General features: G+C 39.1%; 1 protein-coding gene across 2 annotated transcripts in view; it reads left to right on the plus strand.

Moving 5' to 3' along the window:
* The window catches only part of GAS6 (growth arrest specific 6), a 72,101-nt gene that overhangs the window by 3,197 nt on the left and 50,866 nt on the right, over positions 1 to 18,038 (plus strand). For both annotated transcript variants that reach the window (XM_034758107.1, XM_034758106.1), the window contains exons 3-4: positions 14,060 to 14,084; positions 14,866 to 14,928. In XM_034758107.1, coding sequence (XP_034613998.1) covers positions 14,060 to 14,084; positions 14,866 to 14,928 — 88 coding nt within the window. The remainder of the gene's footprint in view (positions 1 to 14,059; positions 14,085 to 14,865; positions 14,929 to 18,038) is intronic.

The raw sequence follows: 18,038 nt of genomic DNA on the forward strand, positions 1-18,038 counted from the left end.
TTGACAGAGCCTAGAAGATTTTGATGGCCAGTTGTTCCTCATCATTTAGTGCTCTCATCTGTAGAACCACACATGGCTTAATCTTGTCACCTCTCCTTCTTTACTTTTATACGAGGCAACTGAGGGGATTTGCTAGATGCTATGATCTGTGATGTTATTAATACACAGATGACAGTCTTATCCTGTTGACAGAGAGAATCAGGGACCTCTGAGAAACAGCTGTCTCAGACTCAATTCAGGAAAGATGGAAATAAAGTTAGATAGCAGTGTATTGCAGTTTGAGTAGTAGCACTAGCTGTGACCTCATCTCTCAGCAGAGGAAGTCTGTCCTCAAGTTGTTCAGGATGGCTGGAGATTGCATCTTTACTTCTGGGATGTGGGCCTAACCACAGTGATCTATGCTTTGGTCGTATCAAGAAGAGACTACATTAGTGCATTCTAGGGATGATCCTGAAGGCTAACCAGTAAGTGTAACTGTTTCAACAGACCCATCTATAAATTGTCAGGACTACATCATTCCAACACTCTGGTTTATGCACTGGGGCTTATCCAGCCCCAGATCTGTTCCAAGCTCCTGATCCTTATCTTTAAAGTGCTGGATGAGCATGGGCATAGTCACATGAATGATTGCTTCTCATTACACTTTTTGGAATCTAAGGTCTGGTCTACACTACAGTGTTAGGTCAACGCAAGACCGCTTACGTTGACCTAACTATGGAGGTGTCTACACTTACATTTTGCTCCTGCAGACATAACTGCCCTGCTATGCCGACTTAATAACTCCGCTTCTATGAGTGGTGTAGAGTCAAGGTCAATGTAGTTAGGTTGAGACAGTGTCAGTATAGACACCACGTTGCTTATGTTGACTATTATTGGCTTTCAGTGCCCCACACTGACAATACAATTGATGCAAGCACTCTTGATGAGGGGAGACACTGCTGACATAAGGAGCAAAATGCAGACACACACAAGCGATGTAATTACTGCAGCGGCTGTATGCTGATATAAGTTAGGTTGTCTTAATTTTGTAGTGTAGACACAGCCTAAGGTTTAGTCTAAACTAAGGGCTTGTCTACACAAGGTAGCTAGAGCACAGTAAACAAGGGTGTGAATTTAGTGCTGTCAGGGTTCCTTCCCCACTCTGAACTCTAGGTTACAGATGTGGGGACCCGCATGAAAGCCCCCTAAGCTTATTTCTACCAGTTTAGGTTAAACCTGGTAAGCTGCCACCACCAAGTGATTTAACAAGAAACAGGGAAAGGACCACTTGGAGTTACTCTTTCCCCCCCAAAAAATATCCCCCCTTTCCTGGGGAGGCTTGAGAATAATATCCTAACCAGTTGGTTACAAAGTGATCAAAGACCCAAACCCCTGAGTCTTTGGACAATGGAAAAATCAGTCAGGTTCTTAAAAGAAGTATTTTATTAAAAAGAAAATGTAAAAATCATCTCTGTAAAATCAGGATGGAAAATAACTTTACAAGGTAATCAGATTCAAAGAGCCCAGAGGAACCCCCTCTAGCCTTAGTTTCAAAGTTACAACAAAACAGGGCTAAACTTCACTCTAGCAAAGGTAAAATTCACAAGTTGAGAAAACAAATACACCTTGCCTGGCTGTTGCTTACAAGTTTGAAATATGAGAGACTTGTTCAGAAAGATTTGGAGAACATGGGTTGATGTCTGGTCCCTCTTAGTCCCAAGAGCGAACACCACCAAAACAAAGAGCACAAACAAAAGCCTCTCCCACCTCCCCCTCCTCCAGATTTGAAAGTATCTTGTCCCCTTAGTGGTCCTTTGGGTTAAGTGTCAGCCAGGTTATCTGAGCTTCTTAACCCTTTACAGGTAAAAGGATTTTGGTGCCTCTGGCCAGGAGGGATTCTATAGTATTGTATACAGGAGGTTTGTTATCCTTCCCTTTATAGTTATGACAAATGCAGAGTAGCTAGTATGCTTTAACTCCCCATGTGGACATTCTTATTGCACACTAAAGCTTGGGCAGTTTAGCTTAATTCATTTCCAAAGTGTAAGCTAACGCGCACAGAGGCATTCTTAGCACTCGGTAAGAGAGACCGCAGGGGGAGTTGGTGCAGAATAGCTAACTACTGCAGGCTTTTTCCTTATGTAGACAAACCATTAGATTTAAAGAAGTGATATGAAATCATATTAGCTAGTTCAGTTTAACTAATGCCTTCAAACACCTCTAGTCAAGACAAGGCAAGTTGTACTTTAGTATGTGCTAAGCTGGTCAAGTAAAAAGCCTAGATTTCCTCCTAATCCTATAAAGTTTACTCCAGAGCCAATTTTGGATTTTTTCCTTGTGGAAAGATAGCTCTGTTGATCCAATAAACAGAAATGAAACATTTTGACTTGCACCTACAGTAGGTAGGATGACTACACGGTTGTCATTTTGGTGTCTTGCACGCATTGTTTTATTGACCAACCCTTCGGAAACACGCCTGCAAACAGATATTAGCAAAGACGTAAACTCTCTGAAACCTGAATGATGATGTTGCCACATTTGTGATTACTTGCATCAATTGCTAGTCATGTTAAACCAGGTAGGGTTAAATAACCATTTATTTGCAAGTAAATACAGCTTTTTGTTTTATATTAGAATATTGACTAGTCCAAGACTTGGGGAGGGAAGATCATTTGTTACATTTCTACTTTGAAATTTTTTCCTACCCTTAAAAGAAAACAAGGTTGTAGTATCTGTTTGACTATAAATGGTAAAAACACATACTGCTACGTTGGGATAGTCTTGCAGCCTATCTTTTCGATGAAGCCTATTGCAGCATCTTTATATATTGCTGCAGAACTCCTAGATAGGCTGAAATCTTTTGGCAGGTAAAAGAGGCTAGTGAAATAATCAGAGAGAATTTCAACAGATAATATTGTTGGAGAAAAATAAGAAAGGGAGCGTGTTAATGGAGGAGGATTGCTTCCTAGTGCAACATTTTAAATAAATGAGCTAGGTGTGATAAATAAGGTTGAAGTTGCAAAACATCTTGGATATAGAGATAAGAATGTTATCTTAGTTAACGTGTTGATGATGGCCTTTATGAAAGGCAGTAATACACAAATATTTGCCTGTAGTATTCCGTCAGCTACAATTTAGCTTGTTAGCTTGCTGATAAACTGCTCTGGAATTTGGCTGAGCTATTCCTAAAATGGAATTTGCACAATTTATGAGTAGAATGAAGGTTGCAAGGGAAAGTAACTAGCAATTTTTTTAGTGAGCATGGATTTCACTTTTTAAAAAGTGTGGTAGGTCAGCTTGGTATGAGGGGGGGTTAGGATGTAGTCTCTTGTTTTCATCAATTGTTGCTGCTACCGAGCTGCCACAGCAGCTATTTGTCACAATAGTAATTTGTTTTCAGTTGTTGTTACTACCAAGAAATTACTAGTATTTTTGCTGTATACACTTGAAATGTCATTACAGTAGATCTTTTAAGGATTCTGGCCGGATCCTCAGCTGGGGTAAATCACTTCAGCTCTATTGAAATCAATGGAGCTATGTCAGTTTACACCAGCTAAGGATCTAGCCCTCTGTGTTTACTGTGCACATTTAATGTAACCTGGAAAACCAGTTAATATTCATTTGTGTGCAGGGTGGGCATCTGACTTCCCAAGATACGTATGGATAAGTCCCACTGTGTATCAAAGGGTTCGTATCTTTACAGCCTTTGGCACTTGTGTTTTGGCAGAGATGTAGACAAGAGAACTGGTATAGTTACACAAGGTATGTAGCATAATTCACTGATTGCCTAATGGTTACTTCTAGTGATGGAAAACATAAAATGGTATCTGAGATAAGAAAGCATGAGTTGTCTTTTGTCTTCTAATTTTTTCTCCATGCAGAATTTTTTGACATGAATACAAATTTGGCATTGTTGTTCTAAATTTCTGTCTTCAGGATAGATGTCTGGCATCAGAGAGCATTAGATATAGTACCAGGCAGACTAGATTAGAAGCATGGTTTCAGTTATGAATTTAGCGATAGAGTGGACACATGAAAGCTTGCAAGGAAATAAACAATTTAACTCTTCTAGGAAAAGTATGAATCACAGTGTGTGCCTCCTTATCATATTTTTAAAAAACCCTCAACATTCTTTGTGCTCAGCTGAGCTTAACAAGAATTTGTATTTATGAAGCAGGAGCAATGGCCAGTGTATAGTAAAGGTCAAATGTATAGTTCAATTGATTGGTCTTGTTAAGTATGAATGTTTGTTATTGTCCCATCACATGATGTGTACAATACAACACAGTTAAGTTACAAATATAGACTACAGTTTCTGAAACTTTACTCCCCTCTTCTAGGAAGGATGTTGGCAGCTGAAATATTTAGGTCACACTTTTAATAATAGAGATGTAAATATAGATATCTAAATATTAATATCACATTAGAAAAGTAGGAAGAAATGTAGTGGTGGAAGGAGGGAAAGGGAGCTAAGTGGAGGGATGAGAGGTGTAAAATGTCTTCAGGTTGTGTTAGTGGATATATATAGTCTAGACATGAATAATAGTTATATTATCTTTCAGCCTAGAAGTCCTCATCCCTGTATAGAATATTACTTTCTCAATCAAGGCAAAATCTTGCAAGATTTGTTCTAGAAAATCTTTAACTTTTTATATTCTTATAGTATTTTGCTACATTGTAAATGAAGGGCCAAATTTACTGCTGGCATAAAGGGGGCCAGCTCAGTTAAAGTCATTAGAGTGGTATTAGTTTATGCTAATGCTAAATTTATCCAAGAGAGTGTGAGAGTTAGAGGAGAGTTTTGTTCTAATGACCTAAGCTAAGTATACTACAAAATGGAATCCCAGACACAACTGTATTAGATTTATAGATTTCAAGAAAGGAAATTTTGGGGAAATTAAGAAATGTTGTGAACCCAGTGCAGCAGGAAACTATTGGAAGAGATAAGCCAAATTTGCCACTGACTCTACTGGAGTTGTACCTGTTTGAGCTGCGTCCACTTTCACAAGTGTGGAATCCTGAAACACATCATAACTAACACACAATGGATCACAGTTCCTCTGCGAGGAAAAACATGAGAAACTAGAAGCGCCTAGTATGGTGTTATGAGAGACTGTTCAAATATATGATGGAAAAAGGAAACTTAAAATGGAGAATTGTGAGGGAGTGGGATTATACAGGGTTGGAGCAAAGGAAAATGCACAGGAAAATCAGAATGGGTTAGTGTGATGGTGTGAGCCAAAGAACTCTAAGGATACAATGAACTTTTATAACTATATTGGGGGGTGGAGGGGAGAGTAGGGAATAAATACCAGAGAGAAAACATGCCCATTAATAAGTCAGGGGAAACAAAATCAATTATGATTCTAAAATGGCAGAACAGCTTTCTTTTTAAATAAAGAAAAGGAAAATTGAACTATTGGGAATTAAGGCAGACACTTAGTACATCTGTTTGATGAAAATCAGGTAAAGGATTACGCTGGAAACATTGAATATGTACACATTGGCAGTTACACTTTATGTGCTTTCCAGGGTCTTAAATGAACTTAATGAACCATTGACAGTTACTTTTAAATAGTTATGAAGAACCTGCGAAGCACCAGAGGATTGGAAGGAAACCAGAAAATGTGATGCTATTCTCCTTTAAAATGGAAAAATGTAATCCTGGTAACTATCATCCAACACACCCAACTTCAAACCCTCATAAGATAATTGAACAAATATTAAGTGACAATATTCCAAGCCACTTGAAAACAGGATTCATCATCTCCTTACATCACTCTTTTTCTCTCATATCTGGTGGAAGTTATTGAACAGATCTCTCCTCCTCCCTGTCTGCTCCCTTCATGGCTGTTTTACTGTGGCAGTCTGTTCCCTAGGCTCTCTGCTTCAGCAACATCCCTGTTAGTGAGGTTCCTTTTTTCTGTTTCCTTGATTATAAACAGTGAAACCCAAAGAAGGGAGAGGCTTGTGAAGCTGAGGAAAAAGAACAAGTCTTGGTGTCCTGCCCACACTAAAGCGCCTTGTGCTGCCTGCCAGTGTGGGACAAAGGGAACCTAGCTGAAGAGAAGGAGGGAGAAATGAATGGGAGGCTGCAACTGGGCTGACCATCATTGTTCTGAATGACACCTGGTGGTGGCGCTTTTCAGGACAGCACGCATCAGATTTACTCCTGGAAGAGTGTTCCAGTAGGTTCCAGAACAGTTCATCAGCATTGAACGGGGAAGGAAGGATGGCTTTGTCGTTGAGAGGCTGGACTGGGACCCAGGAGATCTAGGTTTAATTCTTGGCGCCACCACAGACTTTCCAGTGTGACCTTGGGCATGTTGCTGAACTTCCCTATTCCTCAGTTGTCTGTCTGCTCTGAGACTAAGGTATGTCTACATTAGTACTTCTGTTGGTAAAACTTTTGTTGGTCGGGGTGTGAAAAAAAGTTTCACCAACAGAAGCACCGGTGTGGGCACTGCTATGTCAGCGGGAGACTTTTTTCTGCTGACATAGCTACTGCCACTCGTTGGGGGTGGTTTAATGATGCCAACAGGAGAGCTCTCTCCTGTCGGCAAAGAGCGGCTATATGGGAGACCTTACAGCAGTGCAGCTGCGGCGGTAGAGCTGTGCCGCTGTAAGGCCTGTAGTGTAGACATAGCCTAAGTCTATTCATGTGGTGAAGTGCTCAGGTTCTGCGGTAATGAAGGTTTAAATTAAAAAACCCTATGTGTATATAATAGAAATAAGAGCAAAACAATAAAAGATATTAACTCACCTTCCTTATCTTTCGAATATTTTGGGACCCACACAGCTACAACAACACTGTATACAACAATGGAATAAAATCAATAGACTAAGGGAATGTGATAGATGTAGTGAAATGTATCTGTACTTCAGTAAAAGATTTAATACAGTGTTCTCTGAGTCCTGACTTGAACATTTAATTCAGAATGGATGGGATATGTGCCTTGTCATTCTGTTTGAAGTATGACTGGATGATTCCAAAGAGTAACGATCAATGGTAATGTATCAAGTTGAGGGGAAATATCTTTTTTGATAACACCAGGGATAGTTGTTATGTCCAGTTTTTTTAACGTCATTATTAATGATCCAAAGAGGGGTAAACAATAGATTAGTTAAATTTACAAATAATACACATTGGGATGTGTTGCAACTAGAGAGGATGCAACGCAGTACTAGGGACGATTTGTAAAGAGGTTAAGTAAATAGAGACTGGAGAACAAATTAAATTCATCCTTTTAAAATTGCAGGTTATTATAGCTGAGGAAAAATATGGTACCAGTGGAAGATAGGTGGACTCCCCATGGCATGAGTAATTTAAAAACTGGACTGGATTAACATAGTTTATAACCAACCCAGTGGAGACAGACTGCAATCCAAAATCATTAACAAAGATCCTAGCATTTGGACAGGGGGATCATTCTAATCCATTTCAAATAATTATTGCCCAATCAAGAATGGTCTCAGACTGCCAGTAGAAACCCTCATTATTTGCTGTTTGCCTTCTGTTCAACAATGAGCCATGTGGCTGTTTCTTTCTTTTCTTTCTGTTTGTTACTGTCGTGATATTATTTTCTTTAATTCATGCAAACTTGGTTTTATGGTTGTTGTTTTATTTTTTATTTTAATTTTAATTTTTGATCACAAAAATCCTTGACTGGCGCTCAGAATATGCTGTTTGGAAACAGTCCTGTGTCTCAGTGAGAGAAAAGATGTTTTAAACTTCGGCTTCCAGCTTCTCTGGTTCTATAGCGACACCTTCTATTCCCTTAGAATAGAAACACAACTGCTGGTGCTAGAAATCCTTTTCTTAAATGTATGTTATAGTAAAGGTGAGTGGTTTATTGGGCAAAATCAGCAACTCAGTGGAAGGGACAGTCATACTATTTGTGCTATGGGATAGTTGTGCAGTGTGGAATGGACATTTAACAAACAGGCACTGTGCCCAAGTGGCACCCAAAGAAGATATAAGTTTGTGTTGTGGTGGCAGTACTGAAGACGGATCGAAACTCTAGCTGGGTGTTGAGCTGATTTGCTAGGTCCTGTAAAGTGTTGTTTGGTCAAAAATTACACAAAGAGATGCTGTTTATGGGCCTGATTCTGCAATATGCAGAATACCTCTCACGAGTTTCTGAATATCCTCAACTCCTACTGAAGTTAATAGGAGTTAATAAGGCTCAGCAACTTGCTGTAGAGACTCAACCCTTTCCAGGGCTGAGCCCTTTGTGACCATAATCCGTGACTGGGCTGACAAGCCATTTATGAGAAAGAAGGCTTGGGCACTCAACAAGGTATTCGCTCAAGCTGAATTTACATACACCTCTACCCCGATATAATACGAATTCGAATAGAACGCGGTAAAGCAGTGTTCTCGGGGGGGGGGGGCAGGGCTGCACACTCCGGCGGATCAAAGCAAGTTCGATATACCGCGTTATAGGTGAAACCATGTTAAGATTTTTTTTGGCTCCTGAGGACAGCATTATATCGGGGTAGAGGTGTATTTGATTGGAAGTTATTAATTATAGCACAGTTTTATTTAATGATGTTGTTAGATTTCAAGCAAACCTCCTTTTCCCTTTATGCATGGGAATTTTAGGGCTATAGTGCTGAAGTTGCACCCTTAAAATTTGTGCAATAATTTGCTGACACAAATCTCAGTAGTTAAATGATTGCTGGTGTCATTGCAGGAAAAAGTCAGCCAGTTGGACTTGTAGCTAGACATAATGACTTACATTTGCACTGGCTAGTCATTTGCAAGTGTAAAACAAAAAAATTCAAGCACATAGTTTGGAGGCGCAAATTACATTTGTAAAGCAGGAGGCTATGCCACGTGGATGTTTTTCTAAAATATATGTTGCGGAAATTATTTTGGGGAAGTTTTATGGCCTGTGTTATACAGGAAGTCGGATTAGATTATCACAATGGTCCCTTTTGGTTTTGGAATCTATAAATCCTAGATGAAAACCTACTCGATAAAGAGAAAGTGGAAGGCAAGATCCATGTAAGATTTTGAATAACAGTAAATGGTGCAGGGGTTGTCACTTAATTGTAAAATGTTGCAAGTAGACCAGAAAACCAAACAAATTAAATTTGAAGTTATTGTGCTGATTCCATGGGTCTATAAAGTACCTATCCTGATGAAGGTCGATAAGATGGTTCCCTTCTTCTGCTAGGGAAAGCATAGTATTCTGATGTAGGTTTTGTTGTGCTGCATTTTGTTTCCTGAGGGTAAAAAAAAGCTAGGCTATTAAAGCGGAGGCGCAAAGAAAAAGTAAATTGACTTTTATGTCCTTTTATGCTTAGTTTGTGAAGTCTAAAGAAGGCCTGAGAAGATTATTTCTCTCCTCCCCTGCTTTTTGTTGTTGTTTAACATTAGAAATTCAGATGTTGTCTCGCTTGAAAGACTGTGTCCCTGTCTACATTGGGAAAATGTTCATAAAACGGCCCACTTTTGCTAACACTGTTTAGTAGACCTGCTGGTGTTAACAACATTGGAAGCTCTAGTGTAGATAAACTCTCACCCGCTGCCCCCAGTGTTTAAGCACTGTGTTGATTAGACCCGGCTCTGATAAGGGTTACATGATATGACATTAAAACAAAACAGAGGCAATTGATAGACAATCTACTCTAGGGATCCCAATATTGTTGACTTAGTGTTAGCCACAGTGGGAAAATTTCCCTCTTCTAGGCAAGATCTTGGTTATGCTTTCAGAAGAGCTATTTATATACTGTGACTTATCTAAGGACTGCTTTCTGAGTTGATGTTCTTCCATCTTCTCTAAAAATGTGGGACAAATATGACGCTGGTGTAACTTCACTAGCTTTGGGATGGTAATGCCAGAGATGAGTTTCATGCAGTGGATTTAAAATAAACTGAAGTAAAAGTACCAAATACCTATAAAAATTCTTCTACCGTGGAATGATGGAAACAGAAAGTGGAAAAGAAATTGTATTCATCACATTGAAAGACTCATTTTTTAAATAGTATTTAAATCTCCTGAGTTAAAAAGGAGTCTATATCTCCTGGACCGTGAAGAAAAGGTCTCCTTTCTCTTGAACTCAATGGAAGAAGGCAAGCAAGAGCCTGTCTGGAGAGAGTGGCCCCATGCCATAGTTTCCACTTCAAGTGGAGGGGAGGAGACTTGGATCATGTGAGACATCTCCTGGACCCTCTCCTCTCTTCCTTTTTCTGTTCCGACCTGAGATCTGTGCTGAATCAGTGTGGGGGCACATGTCACATTGTAAACTGCTTATTTACAGATGACACAGGCAACACTGGATACTGCAGGTTATGCAACGCCATCCTTGGAAATTGAGGCTTCCCTAGGTACAAAAGTAGGTTGATTGACCAGTAGGATCCAGACACAATGAGAAAGTGTATTGAGCCACAAGTAAGAGGCATTAACATTTTGTCTGTTTTGATGGGAGCACACAGAGTTTGGAATTGTTCATACCTGCACTGATGGAGGCCGTTCTCTGATGGAGGTTAACAGTTCCGTCATGCAGGGCTGGAGTGTGCTTGCCTTCCTCTCATTTGGAGTGGGATATTATTGACGGATGGGATAGTTATGCTGACTGGTGAGGTTGACAGTATAACTATATGCGTTATGGTCTGGAAGATGTTTGTGTATAATTTTGGGTAAATAAAGCATGTGCCTTGTATCTTTTTTTTATTCCAATAGTTACTGTAAAAACAAATCCAAGGGAAAGGGGTGACAATATGTCAGTGTTAATTCCATTCTTTAGAGTCCTAGCTGGAAACTGACATTGACTGTACTTATGTGGTTAGTTTTGCCACTGGAGTGGCCACAAAAGTATCAGCTAATAAATTGTTGCTATTGATGCTATAGATACTACGTGGCTTTCTGGATCGTGAGATGTCAACAGACTAATGTTTAAGTCAGCTAGTTCAAAACTAAACAATGCATTGAGTGCATCTCTCACCATACTTTTTAATATTATGAATATATTAGCAAGCCACAGAATATTTCTCTTTGTATTATTTTTGATTCTTGTAAGATCCTGAAAATGGAATGGAAGACTTTTATTTTGCATACTTTTTGAGGTGTGTGTGACTATTTAGTAGGGGCTTGATCCTGCAAGGAGCTCAGGACCCTCAACTCCCACTGAAATCCATGGGAGTTGAGGGTTCAGAGCACTTTTCAGGTTTGGGCCATCAGAATCTGTGAAATGGGGATATAGAGCTCAGTGCTCATGCTAGGAAACAGGTAAGTTTCACTGTATTATTCTACAGACTAGAAACATTTCAAAGCTTTAATAATACAAAGTGCTAACCAGTGCTCCTGCAAAACAATACCACCTTAACATTGTCATTTTCTGTTCTAATGATCGGAAGTAATTCAGCATTCCTTTTGGGTTAATCCTTTGGTTTTAGCCAACCAAAAACACAGAACCACTAGCTCTTTGGAAACTTGCAACAATGGAAATTCACCTGGGTGTGTTGGATGGGGAAGTCATTTTCACCTCCACTCTTGTTATTACTTTAATTCATTGTTCTTACAGCTCAGAACTAAGCCCATTAAATAAAAAGTTAAACCATCATGAGCAAATTATATTAAAACACATAGTCAGTCTCGTTTTTATTTAAAATTGGTTCACTCTTTGTCACACTTCAAAGAGGTCCTCTACAGTCTGAGAGGTAATATTGATCTTTATTATTGATAAGGGAGGAGTTTGGTGTAAAATAAATAAATGGGCCATTGGAGGAAGGGAGAAAAGAGTTTAAAATTATATTGTAGACTTCAGTTGAAATTAGTTACTTAACCTGTATGTCTCTGGACCACAGCTTATAGTGGACAAACATCTGGTCAGTTTCATTTTGTTGCTGTTTGAAAAGGCCTGAGCAGTAGCAGAGGCACAGTTTTGTCCACAGACTCAGTAAACTAGCATTGCATTAGTTTACACTGAATTTGGGTTTAGAAGGTTATGTTTGCAACCAAAACAGCTAATAATTTTGAAATGGAAGTTTGGATTCTGAACAAGTTGATGGTACTTTCCCAATATTCTTCTTACTCATCACAGGTAAGTAGGTTAGTGAATTTTTCTGCCCTGCTTCTTCTTGTAACAGAGCTCCAACAGTCGTAATAGCAGCCAACTTAGATGAATGTACATGAAACATGCCACTTCTGTCCCTTTTGATTCACTTCAAATATTTGTTTTTGCCAGTAAATTGATTGGGCTGGTGTCTGTGGTTGTGCTACATCCCCATTTTTCACAGCTGTAGGTTAACAAAGGGGAAAGATTTAAAGAAAATTTCAGATCATTCCATCATATACATACATCGTTTACAATTCAAGTACTGACTGTGGCTCAGTATGTTGTTAAGTGCACATCCTGGTGCTCTTTGAAGTACTTAAACTGTTAGTGTGAAAATAAAAATAAATACAATTTTTGCTCCATGTTTTTCACAGCTTTGATTTCTTACTGTGGCTGAAAAGCAGTAAAAGTATCCGAAAACCAAAGAAACCTGGTCTAAATGTTATGCTAAGGACCAGATTCTGAGTCCTCACTGAGTCCTTAGTGACCCAGATTTTTAGTGATTCCACTGAGAGTGCATGTGCTCAGCAGTTCTTGGCCCTGTATGTCCTTTTAATCTAAATGTGCTGCAGCTTTAACTAGTCTTTACTGAAGCTTCTTTGATTTTAGGTTATGAGATCATGTGGCTGTGTTTCAGCAAATGGAGCTTGTTCACCAAAAGCTTTTGATCGTCTAGATAATGCAAAATTATTCTAGATTTCATGACCAATTTCATGGTCAATTGGATTGCAGCTGACAGTCCACGAGTGTTGTATCAGTGTGTGTATAATGCATGTGTGCGTGTGGTAATGCGCACACGCATGTGTAATAGGAGTTTAGAGTAGTTTCAGAATCTTGGGAATTCTGCTGCCTAAACGGACCTTGTGGTACACAAGATAATTACAAAACATGTCGTCAAACCCATCTCAACCTCACTGTAGATACTGGAATTGTACTGAAATCTTTCAAGTGGCCTCACAAAGTCCGACAGTTACATGTAGGATATCGTGATCATTGGGGGAAGAGTATGCTTAACTCAAGCAACAAAATTTAAATCCCTGAAATTGTCAGTACTTTATCCTGAGTCATCCTGTTAACCTTAGTTTTAACAATATTTTAAACTAGCAATTTAAAGTAAAAGTATTAAGGGTGATGTAACATTGTAAAGAGATCTTTTCTGTAGCTACAAGTTTTGTTGATTTTTTTTTTTTTTTCAAAGACCTCTGAAGGCAATTTGTGGCCTATATAAAAAATGCATTGTAAAAATATACTGACCCTTCTAAACTAGTGTTTCTCAATAACTGTTCCATGGACTGGTGCCGGTCCCTGAGATCTCCCTGACACAGTTTAGGAAGGCAGCAACCTGGTCCCTGGTATGAAAAGGGTTGAGAAACACACTGTTCTAAACCATGCTGCTGTGGTGCGTCCCCATATTTGCATGCTCAGAGTGTTCTTTTCTTTCAACAGATATTGTTAGCTGTATACGTTACTGGGCAGTTTTGTAAGGGAAGCTCTTCAGAGTAATAGTGTGCTCCTCGTTCTAGAGGCAAAGGCGAAATTTAGGCTTTTACTCTAATGGTTAAGGTGATGTCAGAGTTCTGCTGTTGCAGAGCGACTCCAAAGAGGGGGCAGTGGGTGACTAAATGATTCTGTACTTTTCCCTCTGGTTTTTATCCCCAGATACCTCTTACTTCCTCTACCTCATGCCATGATCAGCATCTTTACTTCTTGGATAGTGGGTAAGTGGCTTCCTGTTCAGTCACTGCCAGTGCCACTTCATAGGTCAGCTGTCAAAAAATTCTTTGAGACAAACCATTTTTTCCCCTTCCCCCCTTCAGATCAAAGTAATCCGTTCCCTTATCTTCTGTCTCCATTGGCCCAGGGCAAAAGAAGTTAAGAGTCTTACGTTTGGACCCCGTTGTGCCGCCACCAGGCTAGACCATCAAACTAGCAGCAGCAGTTAAAAATTAATAAAATTGATAATAAAAACGAATATTATTCCAATAAATCTTTGCTTTTTTTCTTTCTCCCACAGGACTATTTTTACCCGAAATACTTGGGTGAGTTACAATTACTTTCACTTTTTGGCAGTGCTGGTATGTGTGCCTAACATTGGAACGTGGGACAGCCAGTCTGTCCAAAAGAATGTAATAGAGATCCTCTATCCCATCCTGAAATAGAACCAATTGCTCCTCATATGATTTTAAAGTGGGTATATTTTATTTATATCTATAGAATGACATACACATACACTTTACATTTTATATATATACGTAAAATGTAAAGTGTATGTTTAATGTTGCATTTATTTCTGTAGCTTACATCAAGAGTAAACAGTTTGCAGTCTTCTACAGTGCATACACTTTTTATAGTTTAGTTTTGAAAGTATTTTTTAAATAAGAGGATTAGCTTGCAGACCTGTTGCTTTTTACATTCTGTGTATCATTGTCATACCACCACATTGCTTTACATTTAGTATTTAACATTACATATATCAACAGTTTTAGAAAACTCTATATGCTTTTTAGATTTGAGAGAAATCTTTTCTATTTAGTAGGTCAGCCTTTAGTAGCTACTAAGATCCTTTTAGCACAATAGTAGCATCTGGTAGAATAATCATATTGTACAGTAGAATTATAAACTGTTCAACTGAACATTAGAGCTAAAATATTTATATGAACTAAGAAGAATTTTTAAGGCATCTGAAGGGCTGCAGTTTAGCATGGATTTTGTACCTACCCTCCAGAACCTTGCTTAACGAAACATCATCAGGCCAGATATCAATTTACACACTGTGACAGCTGGCACATAATAATAACAATTTCATTTTCTGTTCTTCAGCTTGTATTGACAAATTTGGGTCACCGTATACAAGAAGTCCAGATTTCCTTACATGCGTTCATAGTAAGCATTTTTCATATTGTATATTACAACTAAACATAACAGTCATTTGGTTTGAGGTGGGGAGGCATCTCAGTCATCTCCATTCTGATAGAATTTTAGCACCCCTCCTACCCATTTGCTTTCTTGAGGACCTTATATCATGTGTGGCACTCTTCCAGCTGAAGGACCAGTTGAGACTTTATTCCTTTCAGAATCCATTAATTGCTGCTCCTTCGTCTTCCAAAGGGTTCGTGTTTAGCGATGCAGGGCATTTTTTCTCCCCCGCTTTCTCAAGGGCTGAGCAATCTGGGAAGCAAGAGACAAGAACTAGGATTTACAATTAGGTCTTTCCCTGGGCTCGGCTCCTCACTTTAACGTCTTTTTCTAAGGAAAGAAAAAGAAAGTTTGGTTCTTCTCTGTTAAGCCTGAATTTCACCTTAAGTCATTTTAAATCTGTTAGTCTTTAAGGTGCTGCCAGACTCCTTGTTGTTTTTGTGGCTACAGACTAACATGGCTACCCCCTGATACTTAAGAGGGACTTTGGTGACTTTCTGCACACGGTGAATTTCATCCATCACATGACAAATTTCTGTGTTGTATGAAAAACTGCCAAATCACATTTATTCAGGTCATGAGTAAAAAGATGGATTTGTCAACCTGAAAACTCAACTTGGAATCATGTTGAAAGTCAAGCTGGGTTCTTTCTGGCCTGTGAATTTATTAATGATAAAGATTCTGCAGTTGGAATTTAGTTAACCATTATGATAACTATCCAGTTTCCTCTCCCATAGCTATATTGGCACCATAGTGTTAAAAATATAAAGTAGCAAAAAAAAAAATTTCACTCGTAAGCAGATACAATTCTAAATATACCAGGGAAGCAAATCAACTGAGTAAACAGGCATTATTTATAGCTAATCACTTCAATTTTTCCTATGTATTTCAGTGTCTTATCATGGTCCAGTTTGATTGGTAGGATTTCATGACCAATGTTAGGGAGTTATTCACAAAAGAGGGATACAATTACCACTTCACTAAGTTTTCAAGGTTAAAATCCATTAGCACTACAGCAGCTTCCCTAAACTGTTGACTGAGTTGGCTGTATCTGAACTCCAAGACTAATAAGCAAAAATGTAAGATCTGAATTTACAAAATTCAGCAACATGACTTACATAATGTAAAAGAATCATCTGAATAATTCACAAATGTGTTAGAAATATTGGGCCAAATGGTGTTTACCTGTGCAAGGATGAATAAAAGCTGAGGAAGGGGCGAAGAATTTGGCCAATTGTAGATAAAGAGGTTTAGCGCTATAATCATATATATTCTTTCCAGTTTAAAATCCAGAAATGTTTAAAACAGAGGGCATACAAATGTAATGAACTAATGGCTGGATTGTGGCCAGCCATTGCTTGGGTACACAGGGGTAGGGAAAGAAGGTGTGGAAGGAGCCCCTCCATCTTATATCTACTCTCAGAGTTTGCTATCATTTCAGTCCTTATGCTCACCTGACCACAAGGACTCCATAAGTCTGACACTTCTCAATGACCTCATTTCTGTGTCAAAACAAGATGGTAGAGGGTCTCTTCAACATAGCAGACAAATGTATAACAGGATCCAATGGCTGGAGGTTGTTGCTAGACAAATCCAGACTGGAAATAAGGTGCACACTTTTAACAGTGAGGGTAATTTAACCATTGGACCAGCTTAGCAAGGGATGTGAAGATTCTCTGTCATGTAAAATCTTTATAACAGTCTTTCTAAAAGATGCTGTAATTCAAACAAATTATAAAATTGATGCTGGAATTACTGGGTAAATTCTATGACTTGTGTTATGCAGGAGGTCAGACTAGATGATGTAATGGTTCTTTCTGGCCTTAAAATCTATGATTATGCCTTTTTTTTTTAAATGAGGCATGTAGATGTCGTTTTTGTAACTTGACAGATTCCCAGTGCAGTTTTAATCCAAAAAGTTCATAAATCTCAGAAGATAAATTTAGAAGTCACAAGTGGCAATTACTATTTTCAGACATCGTTTTGATGTCAATTTTGAAAAAGAACTAGAAGTTTATAAATTAGGGTGTAATATCTGGATACGAGGAAAGAGAATACTTACTTGTCCTAGGAGATCTAAATGGATGGAGACAAAGGCCCTGAGAGCCTGATTCTGTTTCCTGTTATACTGATGTAAATCAGGAATAATTCCAATGAAGTTGCTGGAATTACACTGTTGCAAAACTAGTGCAAGAGCCTAGTCAGACCCTGTGTTACACACAAACCAATGTGGGAAAAGGAACAAAGCATCCAGCACAATGTTGGCACTATACAAAGAATAAAGTAGTTAATTCTTCCACTCTCAGTGGGTTTGGACTTATTTTATTGTCATACTGTATTTCTCCCATTTTGCTCTGCAGAACAGGTAGGGATGGAGTGTGTAGGAAAAGATGCAGAGGCCGGGGATCTCTGAAAATTTGGGCACCAACCCTGTTCATTTTGTCTACCAGGCTCCTCTGGAGAGCATCACAAAGTGTACAAGGCTAGTTAATGCTGCTTTGAACAATGTTAAGCTTACTGTACACAAGCTTTGGTCTGCATAGGGAAAGGAACATGCTCAGAGCTGCTGTTTCTTGGCTTGTTTCCCTGCTCCCTGACCACTCCTTCCCCTCCGCTCCCCACCCTTCCATATGGCCTGTCAGCTATGCAGAGACTTTCTCGAGGGGACATTGGCAGGTGTGCATGTGTGGTGTGCAGCCTGTATAGCTGCTTTTTCCTAGTGTGCAGCCTTCCTCATGCCCTTTCAATGGGTTGGGTTTGCTCTGCTCTGCAGAGCTGTGGGGAGGGAAGACATTTAGGCATTGTTTGTGATTGAGTGTCCTTGATTATCACTGTGAGCCTTTCAAGGAGGGCTAGGTGCAAAGGCTTTGGCTAGTGATTCTCAGACATTCTTGGCATTTCAAGACAAACTATTACAAATATGTATTCCTATGGCAGCAGGCTAACCACATTCCATTCCCTAACAGTTCTCTAGTGCCTTCCTCCCTCTCTCGCAACAGAATTATTACTGAGGCCTAAGATAAGTTCTTATCTTCTCTATAGCTTGGTCCTGACTAGAAATTCTTGATGTTATTTTA

The sequence above is a fragment of the Trachemys scripta genome, chromosome 1 (assembly GCF_013100865.1).
Source record: "Trachemys scripta elegans isolate TJP31775 chromosome 1, CAS_Tse_1.0, whole genome shotgun sequence".
In the NCBI taxonomy this organism is placed as follows: domain Eukaryota; kingdom Metazoa; phylum Chordata; order Testudines; family Emydidae; genus Trachemys; species Trachemys scripta.